Source organism: Hesperophylax consimilis, chromosome 24 (genome assembly GCF_061612785.1).
Source record: "Hesperophylax consimilis isolate HC1 chromosome 24, BYU_Hcon_1.0, whole genome shotgun sequence".
Taxonomy (NCBI): Eukaryota; Metazoa; Arthropoda; class Insecta; order Trichoptera; family Limnephilidae; genus Hesperophylax; species Hesperophylax consimilis.
In genome coordinates, this window is record NC_142859.1 from 20548665 (window position 1) to 20560999 (window position 12335).

Here is a 12335-nt window from a genome sequence, read left to right on the forward strand (position 1 = left end):
TCAATGTTATATCTCTTTAACTATAGACACTATAACCATAAGTTAAGATAATTGAATGAACAAGCTCGTTAACGGTTTCGAACTGATTTCGTAACATTGCCATGTTCAATATCGCCTCACCTTTGATACATCGCGGTCACCTGCCTAACTGTAGCTCCATAATTAATTGGAAAGAGTTATATTGAATCCTGGCTGAAGTACTAGTCGCTATTATCAAATGCAAGGCAGTCAACCTAATGCAGAAAGGTGGCAACTAAATAACGGTTAACCTGTCCTGTTGAGAAATAACCGTTACATTATTAACGCGGGCGTGCGATAGCAATGCTAATATCGATTGCAATTTGCAGTACCTACCTACTGAATATATTAGTGATGCGCATATTGGAAACATTTAAATTAAAAAAATCGAATAATGTTTCGTATAACCTGCCACAATTGTATCATCCCTTTCCGACTGACTACTGATTAAATTAACATTATTTTGTGTGCCAATAGCCAAAATATTAAAGAAAATCATTCATTCGAAACAAACATGATAATTAATGTTTTAACTTTTTTATGCAACGGATATAAATATATTTTTAAAGTGAGAGACCGGGTCGGGTTATCTTGTCAGGGTTCCTACTCCTACCAGGGGGCAACTTGGCGAACGTAAATATATCTCAAGCAAAGCAAGAATAACTGAAATACCGGCTCTAACTCGGATCTTGGATGAAGTGGGTAGGGGTACAAAAATGTAAATGTAAAATTTATGTATGTTAGAATGTTGCATTATCAAAGTGTCATGTAAATTTTCCCGGTTTTTGTACAACTTCCTGTGTTTCCGCAATAATCAGTAATTCCGAGCGATATATCATTTTAATGTCATAATGTTAGTGCAATAAAACTGTTCAGTAAAAATGCTAAAAATAATATCCTTGAGAATGTGTTTGGGTGCTTTCCCGCCGATAATTATCCACCTGTCAAAACGAACTTAATTTTTTATGTGGCTTTTCACTCTTTTATTTTTTTTCCGTGACCAACTAAGTTGATCTTATTTAGAACAATTTAAGAACTTATTCAAATAATATTATAAGGAAAAATATTAAAAAGTACGTAGGGGATAAATAGGTAGGTACCCTAATTTATTTCCATCATTCCTTTAAAATAATACATTATCATTTATTCCAGTGAATAATCATACTTTGAAGTGATTTTCCCCTTTCACAGGTTACAAGTGAGTGCCAGATAGTAAATATTATAATTTATAATCCCACATGATTAGAACAGGATTCTCGTTTGCTTCCTGCTTCGCTTTACTCAAGTGAGTACCTAATTAGATAAGTTCTTACCCGGACAAGTTGTTACTATAAACACTTAATTCTCGCACTTCTGTATTTTAAATACATAATTATATTAACAAAGTAGGTTCCTACTCAATTGTTGTAACAGAGTTTTTTGTGGCTACCTTTTTTCTATAGAGGTCGCCGTAAATTTAAAAATAGTAAATTTATTTTCGTGAGTGGTTTATTTATCGTCATTTCCTTTCGGGTCAAAACTCGAGGTTAGTTTCCTTTGTAAAAAACCGCATATTTTTTCACACTTTGTCATCGTAATATTCATAGTTTGAAGACATACATAAAACACAAATATCCTTGTCGAATTCCGCTGCATGCAAAGGCTCTTTAAAAAAACATCACTTAATATCTAATGGAGACAACTATTTAAGTCTGGGGTTTGAGTAAACATGCACAAAATAGTCTTTCAGGGTGTTAGTTTGCGTTATTTTAATAAGTTATGCGTATTTCTTAACCTTCAAACTTAACTTTGATTGAGAAAAATGGAACGTTATTGCATCTTTTACCATCTCCCACGACATAAATACTTATTTTTTATAGTAATTAAATGGAAACCATGTGCTATTTTTTTTTGCGTATGAGCGTGCAGCGGAATTCGACAATCTTATCAAATGTCCTACCTTAGTACACTATTAACATACATATTATATTCTCTCAACATCCTGGTAAATAGCACACAATAATATATTAGTTTTACTGATTCTGACTTACGGTTTCAATCTGTTGTAACGGTGTAAGCATAAATAAACCACTCACGTTGTAAGTACCTAGATATTATCTAATCCATAAAAAAATAAGGTTACAACGGAGCTCCTAGTATAAGTTACTACTTATGATAAATTTTACTTACAACTACCGTTTCCAAAATGGTGTGTCATAGATTTTCGCATGTGTTTAGTATTCACGAAATTAATATTAAATGGTAATATTTTCCATGATCGTAAACGCAAAAGTTGTTGTTTATTGCCATTAAGTTGAATGAGTTGAATCAAATGTATATTTTTTAATGTGCGTTAAAGGTTGCCGTAGGTAAAACGAATTACCCTATAAGATTTATTTCCGCAGGTACAAACTTAAAGATCATAATCTCGATCAATATTCCTTTTATGAGTGCTTAGACTGCTCAGTAGACCGATCGAGACCAATTTTAGAACATGAACTAATAACATGCAAGAGGTGTTAACAGCAATCTTTTTATTGGGACAGCCTTGAATATTATTTTGGTTGGTATGTTTTTGAAAGGTTAATGTTTCCGTTATGTTTTGATGTTCAAGTTGAAAATAATGCTCAATAAATCAATAATTAAATAGGAATCGAGAATCAACTCCACGTTGGCCTAATCATGCTCCACAAAAGATTTTTATTACTATTTATTTAGAATTTAGATTTAAATGTTTGCCGGAAATACAGGTGAATTTTGAATGGTTGCAATCTTTGTTACAATGTAAAAATAAATTTTTTAATTTATTTATATTGTATGCATGTATCTTCCCCCTTGGCCACAATCAAAATCAAAATCAATCACGGTCTACTACGAAACCCCGAAAATATCCATATTCCTTACCAAAGTACCAAATTAATCTTCTCCCAACCTCTTGTACAAATGTGTTCACTTTATATAACCATCCACTGAAGTGGCAAGATACCGGGCGCCCATGTTATGGCAATATGCTGTATCTATAGATACAGCAGTTTGGTTTAAAGCTCTAAATCAATTTCATTCGTCGAGTTACATCATATGAACTTACTTTTATTTGTTATTGTGGTTACTTCATAAGGACTTGACGATGGCACACTTTTTGGAGATACAGCATATTGCCATTACACGGGCTCGGATATATTTAGCAATAACCCAAGAACTTTTACTAAATTTTTCGAATCTCTTGTTTTCACTTGATCCAAACTTTATTGTTTCTCGTTGTTTGCTGTTATTGTAAACAGTTATTGGACAGTGATTATTTATTCTTGATAATTTATTTATGTCAACCCCTGTTTGTTGTGTAAATTACAAATAAAAGAAAGTAAATGATGTATTGTTTTGTTTTCCAGATAGCTTACACGATAGCCTTCGCCTACGAGCTGCTATGGATCCTCGAGTCGGAGGTGGGGCTGCCTCCCCCGGCCTACTTCCTGGCTATCTGCTACCTCGGGATCATGGTGGCCACCTCTGTGCTCATACATGGCCTAGCCACTGTGAGTACTAATATTATTGTCTGGCGTAGCGGTCACCTGAGTCATATTCGTTATATTTACTGGACCCTATATTTACCACATAATTTAGATTATTTCCTGTGTAACAAATCGCGATTCACTCTCCCTTCCATTGATATGCTTGGTGTAACTATAAGTGACCAGCTCAGGTACGGGGGCTCCATCGAAGCCAGAGTAAAGTTGGCCTCTCAGAAGCTGGGCGTACTGTACAGGGCCCGCAGATACTTTAATAATACACAACTGCTGACCCTGTACAAATCGCAAGTGCGCCCTACTGTCGAATTTGGCAGCCATCTCTGGTCCGGAGCCCCTAAATACCTGAAAAAACCCTTGACTCTGTGCAAAAACGGGCGGTCCGTTTGATAGATTCCCCAATCTTAACAAACGGACTGCAATCTTTAGAGCACAGGCGTCAGGTAGGTATGCTGTCCTTGTTCTATCGGTATTACAATGGAAGATGCTCTGAGGAACTAGCGTCATTGATCCCTTCGGCACCGGTGCGTAGTCGGGATACACGCCAAACGCGCGCTTAACATTTGTACACGGTTGACATTTGTCACATGAGAACGGGTCGCTTCTACGATTCGTTCTTAAGTTCAACAGCTCGGCTGTGGAACGAACTGCCGGCCTCTGTGTTTCCTCCCTCCTACAACATGGGACTCTTCAAGACCCATGTTCACTCCTTCCTCTCCACAAAAAGACCCTCCACACAGCATCCCCAAAGATGACATAGGCCCTGAGGGAAATTATTTTCTTCAGGGCCTCCTGTGTGGAGTTAATATAAAAAAAAAATAACCAAAACTCATTCGAAACTGATGGTTGGATTTAAAATTGACGTTAAACATATTGCTTTTAAAAAAAAAAATTCAATAAGAAAATGATGAAATAAAGAAAAAATCTCGCCGTCAAAAAACAGCAAGAGTCGTTGATTTTTACCTTCGTTGGTCTGCATGAAGCAAATTTGCCTTCCAGCAAGGTCGCGCCGATGGCATTCCATACCAATTGGGGATGCCACAGGCTCTAGATGGTTGGGAGCAGTTGGGACTCTCGTGCGGCATTCACATTTTTTTAACCCCCCCCCCCCTCCTTCATCCTCCCTCTCCTCATCCCCCACCCCCCTTCTCCTCACTCTCCCTGACTCTCTCTCGCCATGCCACCATTGCCCACCTACAGATTGTGTAAATGGTAGGAAGTAGTTGAAGATGTCCCTGTTAGACCTGGCATGATCAAAGGAATTGAATACTTAGACGTGGTGTTTATGAATAGTTTCATTAATTTGAATTGCTTCCTTCTTATTTCCAGGACAATCTAAGATGTATTCTGGGCTGGCTGATAGCGGTCATTCTCATATTGATTCCAGAATGCTGTTTCGTGTTTTACATGAGCATTGGACATTGGGTAAGTAAAGGTTTTTTTTACACAATCAAATAGTTTTTTATAAAAATAAATTCATTCTTACTCGATGGTTTTACTAAATATCCGGTAATCATAGTGTGACAGCAAAACTCATGGCTCGATGGTTCGCTTCGAGCCAGCACAAAGAGATTTGGAACTCCTAATTTCTTTTGTAATTTCTTACTTCGAGCCATTGAGCCCGATTCTAGAGTATGTACGTTTCTTGGAGTAAGTTGGTAGTGGCACAGTGCTGAGCTTTTTTGAGCCACTGTTTCTTTCATGCTGTAGACATGCTAACGTCGAGCCAATATTGGCGAGAAAAACCATATGTTTTGACATCACCTCAAGCCTTCATTCTTACTCGTCGATTTCTCGATCGAGTAAGAACAAATGTGCGTAGGTATTAAGCTTTAGACAAAACATGATTTCATTTGCTATTATCCTATTAAAACATAATTTTTTTTAAATTGGTGTATCAGTGAAGCAAGATTCTTCAGAACCAATTAATGAAGCCATAGGAAAATGCTGAGATTCTGATTCCAACATAGATAATAGAATGAAAGAGAGATGCGTCATGGTAACTAGAAACCGGCAGAGCTAATGATTGAACGATGTCATTTTTGCGTGCACAGTTTTGTACTAATAATGGTTCATGGTTATCGATATAGGATATACTTCCTTGTCTCCCTTGTTTCTATTGTCTTTCTTCACATGCCATCTACTCAGCATTCATTTGGGTTCAGAAATTGTAACAGAAAGATCTGTGCAAATTTCACATGTTCAGATGCTTATTACTGCTTCTTATTTTCAAACCAATGGTTTCCAAGCGCATTGAGTAAATTGAGCTGATTATTTGTAAAATTCCTTCAATATAACAAAAACAAAGAACTTTGCTTTGAAAAAAAACCATAAGTTTATATCCACTATTTAACAAACTAACTTCAGTATCACATGGGTCTATTTTATATCTTGCACTTTGTACCTGTATGTTCATAGAACAATACTATCAGATAATGAAATGATCTATGAAATTACTATGCATTTAGAATAACATCAGTGGATCGTGATTGGTTTATTTATGAGTGGATCTAAACATTAATACGTGGGCAGGTTCTTAGTTGATTGCTGGAATATGAAGTAATAATGATGTGATATTATTATTGTTTCAGGGTCTCCAATCGATTTATGGGATGACAGAACTGATATTTTACCTGATTAGATTATTGGCCATTGTCATAGGAATAGTGATCATTCAATCCTACTATGCTTCGAAACTTATTGAAAGTGTTATGAAGAAGCAAGCTTTGCATGGGTAAGTCAATGTTACGTTCATTATGCATTTTCTACAATAATAATTAATTATAACCAATTTGCTGGAATCAGATGTTTCTATATGTCGTCTTATGTTATATGTTTTCATAAGTTGTGCCAGATCTCATATCCTTTTAAGATTTTTATTTACAACTAGCTGGAGTAGCCGGCGTTGCCCGTGTTTTACACATAGTTTTTCGAAATCAGATGTAGACAATGATTTTCCTCTTAATTAGAATGTCGAGCGTGGAAAATGTCATCAAATATAAAAATTCTGGCAATTTTATTCCCAAGCCGCCTCTAATACTGCTTGCACTTGCACTTCTTTGTTGATCCGTTCTATCTACATAAACAAACCGAAGAAACCATATTCAAAAACTTTATCTGCTAGCCGTAATACTGTTCTCATAAATTGCAAAATACTTCCACATTTTTAAAAATTATTTTTCAATACTTTACTTTTGTAAATGTGAAAAGTTATAAATACCATTCACTACATGTATATTAACTGAGCTACAGATACTCACAACTAATGAAAACATGCAATGAAGATAATGTTATTTAAAAAAAAACATGTAGACATCTGATGTTTATCTTGAAAATAACTGATTATGAATTCTAAGAACTGAAATAAATAGGTAAACATTAGGTTGATTGACCGGTCAGTGCCCAGTGGACAAATGCATTGGGTTACCACCCAAGCATTGTGGGTTTAATTCTTTGCTAGCTAAGTCCTTCTTCATTGCACAGGGAATGTTTTCCGCTTATAATGATGGAAGTAGGAGGAATTAAAACATTATCAGGCTATTCGTCTCGATTGAAATATGTTTAAAAGATGATGATAGTTTATAATAATATTACCACAAAGAGCCATATAGATTAAAACTAAGGACGGGTTGTTTCGGAGAATCTGAACAATTCATCAAATTTCAACGTTCATTTACGGGTTCTGTGAAAGTCCTATTCAAATTCTGTTATTATATAATTATAGGCTAGTTGTTTGACAAAACTGAAATAAAAACAGAACTTAAAAATATCTTTCACAGAACTTGAAAATTAACTTTGAAATTTGAAGAATTGTTCAAGTTCTCCGAAACAACCCGTCCTAAGAACCAGTTTTTTCACACAATTTGAACAGTTATTTTCAAAGTTAAAATTCAAGTTTTGTGAAATGAGTGAATTACAAGCAATTTGTAGTAGGAGACAATTTCATCACAATCTATGTGCACTTAGAAGAGTTAATAAATTATGATATTGACAAACATAGGTCACCCGTAGGTAGATGAGATTTACTGAAAACATAAAGAAAACTATCTGTTTTGCCTAGAGAGCTGTCAAGTATCAGTAAAACTCGAGACACTTGAGAGAGGCCTCGGTCCACAGCTAGACACTAGAAGAAGAAGATGTAAAATGAACTGTCTTTTTGATTTTCAGGAATGGAAAGATAGTGAACAATTTGCAGCCCGCCCTAACCGAAAGTGAATTCAACGCCAGTTCATTTGTTCCTGGAGAGGATATAGTTGATGCTCCTTCACTGTATGCCTATACTAACTATGGAATGATCAAGGAACAAAGTAAGTAAACATGTTATTGCTGATTTATTTTATAACCCTATTTTTCTACTCCTACGTTATGTATTCTTTTAAATAAATAAATATATATTATAGTTGCTACAAAATTCCTTTATGATTATATTCTTTTGTGCAATAATTCTGATCATGGAATTTAGTACAATACAACATCACATTTTCAAAGTTTTGCATCCATTGCTAGAAGAATACATCCTCATTAATGTATTTATTCATTTCAATCCTTTCATTCTTTTTTTTTCACCAAACTTTCATAATTTTCATGACATCAACTGGCTTTTAGGATACCTACCAGCCATTTTATTAATTTGTTTCATTTTGGGTACCTCAAACTGACTATGACTATGACTATGTTTAGCCAAAAACGGAACTGTTCATTCGCCAAACGACGCTGTATCCATAACTCTTCTATTATTTAGGTTATTATTTATTTAGTATTCTTTTTCTTCTCCTTTAGCCTTCTGGCATCCAGCTTTGGACACAGGTCAAATGTGTCCAGTTATACAAATTCTTGGCAGCTCTCATCCATCTGTAGTTGGCAGGTTTACAGTTTCATAGTTATTGTCAACCGATTTCATCTGTATGCGACTTCTGTATCATTAAAAAAATGTTATTAGTAATTAACAATATTTTTATAACTTATTCCAGGTAAATTTGCTCACTCGATGCCTGACCTCCGCGACGAGTTCATCCAGAAAGCGCCGCAGGATTTCTCCGGAAAGATGTCAAAATACTGGCAACCCTCCATGGAAGAAATGCATTATCACCACCATCAGCAGCAGAAGATCTTGCACCAGCAGAACCAGCAGTTCCAACACCAACTTCAGCAGCAAAACCAACAACAACTCCATCAGCATCAAATGTTCTTACCGAACCTACCGCCCAACTACGTCTTTCCGCACTACACAAGAAGTCTCGATCGAAGATGTAGAAAGAACGTTCCAGGACGATCGGGATCTTTAGTAGAACTTCAACAATTGCACGAAGTCAACAATAGGAACATGTACTCTGCGTACGGTAACAATCTTTTACCCCCTCGTTCATTTGAAGACGTCAAACATGATCCGTTTAATTTGGGCGTTTCTAGGGAACACGTTTTCTATGGACCGATGATGTACGGACCTGAAGGTTTGATTAATCGAAGACAGTATATGGACAGTAGATATGGCTCGAGTAAGACGTCAATGGGAAACGAATCAGACGATTTAACGAAGTACAGAGATGTTGCTTTATAGATTTGGTGTTATGAAAGGACAATATGAAATGATTTGATGTGTTAAATTCAGTGGATTTAACAGTGTCATAAATAGGGAACGGATTAATGTGAGTTACAAAGCTTACAATTTGCCGAAAATTACATTTGATAACAACTACTTACTGATGTTACTGGACAGTATTATTTAAAAATGGGCGCATGTATTTCAAACGGCGCTGCTAAATTGCTGTTTGATATAATACATTGGTGGATATCTCTTCAAAGTATTTACTACTTGACTTTGATGTGATAAATTTCTTCCAGCTTTCTGCAAACTGTTTGACTTTTTGTACGCACTGAATGCTTAAAATTATTACAGAAACACTTAGGACGGGTTGTTTCGGAGAATTTGAACAATTCATCAAATTTCAACGTTCATTTTCAAGTACTGTGAAAGATTTTTTCAAGTTTTTTTTTATTTCAGTTTTGTCAAGCAACTAGCCTATAATGATAAAATAACAGAACTTGAATTGGACTTTCACAGAACCCGAAAATGAACGTTGAAATTTGATGAATTGTTCAAATTCTCCGAAACAACCCGTCCTTAAAACATGCACTAAAGAGAAAATAATTGCCGAAATATGCATTCATGCAGTTTCCGTTCTCTAGTCATAATATTTGGTTGTGTTGTTATAATTTTTAATATTTTACGTTTTGATTGAAGATTCATAAACTATATTTTGCATAATGTTGTAATGTTTGTGGTTTGGTTAGATTTCAAACCATTCCGAGTCAATAAATTAATTATATTATTTTCATTTGTTACCAGCATAGCAGATTGAAGTCATTGTATAATTTTAATCAAATTATTTATAAGTTTACAAAATTTTTTACTAACCTAGTAAAAAGAGAAACTGTCTTACCATTAGTTAAAACTAAAGAGGCGTGGTCTAACTGTGAAAATTTTCAATGAATGTGTGGCATATTAGTTATATTTCATTTTAAGTTATTTATAAAATTTATTTCCGATGGCACATGACGTTTTTAATAAGCAAGGATGCTACCAATGGCTTATGTTTTGTTACCATTAAAAGCATTTAAATAGAATAAATAGATGTATTCTGATTTTAATAAAACATTATAAAATTTTTATATCATATGAAGAAATAATAATATTAATTTTTAGACATAAAAAATATATTGTTGTGTACAGCAAGGCAAGAAATGTTTTCAAGATTGTTCGTAAAATATTTATTTCAAGGTGTAATCATTTTATGCATCATGCAAACTAGTGATGCAACAGAGCTCTGCTTCCGCTTCCGCTTCTGCAGAAGTTCCGCAAGTTTTTCACCTCCGTTTCCGTTTCTGGTTCCGCAAACTTTATAACAGAACTCTAAACGGAGAATACAGCGAGGAGCGCGGAGGCGGGGGGCGCGGGGACGACTGGACAGGGGGCGGGACACAACGAGTTGGTTTGTTTATAGTTTATGTATTTTGGCAACACTGGGTTTATTTGCATTCTGCGCATCATCGCACCTCGTGACAGTCGTGACGTTTAGTAAATCTTCTGTTATTCTACTCTACTTATTAATGTTGTATTTAGTGCAATCGGAACTATTTTGTTGAGATTGATGACTCAAGTGCCAAATGCAAACTCTGTGAAAAAGTGTATTCGCAAAAAGGTCGCACGACAACGAGTCACCTAAAATCGATTCATGCCGAACAGTTTGCAGAGTATGAGAAGTTAGATGATGCTGTCAAACTTGGAAACAAATATTGGAATCGATGTTAAGTGTAAATGAAGACCAGAATGAGAACTCTTCTACAACTGACGATGGTGACAATTTATATTTAGAGATAAAGTCACATGTTTGTGATTACAAGAAAGAGAAGAGACTACCTCTCAATGAGGATCCCCTTATGTGGTGGAAAGTAAATGCGCACAAATACCCCCATCTGTTGCCAATAGTTCGCCAATACTTATCAGCTCCCCCCAGCAGTGTAGCCAGTGAGCAATTATTTAGACGGCTGGCATAGTCCAGTGGTAACGCATTGGACTGCCATTCCGAAGGTCGCGGGTTCGAACCCGGCGTGCGCAAATAAATTTTATTTGATTGATTTGTGTTATTTCACAATTAATTAATTAAAATAATATATATTAAAATAATGTATATTTGCGGCACGTTCCAGAGTGTAAGATACTACCAGTATCGCCCTGGTGTAAGACCACCATTCAGAATTGAAACGTTGCTCCAAATGGCTTTAGCCGTGTTTAGTGACTAGATCTGAATAGCCAGGTACTTCCCCACCTTCCTCTTTCCCTTCCCCACTTACCTTCAGCCTCACAACATCCCCCAATTGGGGATGCCATAGTCTCACTGGCTCCAGACGGGAGCAGTTGGGACTCTTGTGAGGTATTCACTATAAAAAAAAAAAAAATTGTGCAGCTGGTTTAATATATGAAGAACACCGAAACAGACTCAAAGGTGAAAAGGCAGCCAAATTACTTTTTATAAAATATAATTTACCACTGTTTAATTTCGAGTACTAAAAGTACAAAATACAAATTTAATTAAACAAATCTTAAAATATAAAATTGTGCTTTTTCTTCATAGTATTAACACTTCCGCTTCCGCTTCCGCATCCGCTAAGATTTACTTTTGACATCTGTTTCCGTTTCTGCTTCCGTTAAGACACTTCCGTTGCATCACTAATGCAAACCAAAGACCCAATGCAATGAAATGTTTTGTAAAAATATCCTTTTTATCATTGACAGCAATTCATCACTGAGAAAATCATATTTGGCCACATTTCGGGAGAGATAAAAAACTGCAGATGATAATACCCAAAGAAAGACAATTGAGATGTGCGGTGATTCCCTTTTCATTGTAAGACATTAAAAACATCACATTACCCTTACATTGAAAAAATCCCTTATTAATCCAACCGATCTAGGTTTATTGCTACCGTCAATTGGCATTGCAGGAAAATTTAAGCGGTGATGGATTGCCGTTGACGATATTATTTATGAAATAAAATGGTTACCATTTATCATAAGAAATTATGTTTGTTTTTTTTATTACTCCTTTAAAACTAAATATTTACACTTCAAGATGTCCTTTTCAACCTCGCTTCCAACTACCCCACATCTAGGAATAGTACAGGCTTTTCCAATAAGAGGTGTTATTTTGAATAGCCTGCTATTTCGGTAGATGTTACTTTTGAAGCTGTCATTTGACAAATAGAAACTACGCCATTAATAAAAATGGAACGATACACGCTTCAACAACACATTGA

The 12335-nt window shown here is 35.5% G+C and overlaps 1 protein-coding gene across 1 annotated transcript in view; it reads left to right on the forward strand.

Moving 5' to 3' along the window:
- LOC149412050 (uncharacterized) overlaps nt 1-10332 on the forward strand; it is a 36065-nt gene extending 25733 nt beyond the window's left edge. Inside the window, exons 2-6 of the mRNA XM_089646589.1 lie at nt 3387-3530; nt 4851-4946; nt 6113-6255; nt 7689-7828; nt 8492-10332. Of these exons, the coding sequence (XP_089502715.1) occupies nt 3387-3530; nt 4851-4946; nt 6113-6255; nt 7689-7828; nt 8492-9078 (1110 nt within the window). The 3' untranslated portion in view covers nt 9079-10332. The remainder of the gene's footprint in view (nt 1-3386; nt 3531-4850; nt 4947-6112; nt 6256-7688; nt 7829-8491) is intronic.
- The last annotated feature ends 2003 nt before the right edge of the window (nt 10333-12335 follow it).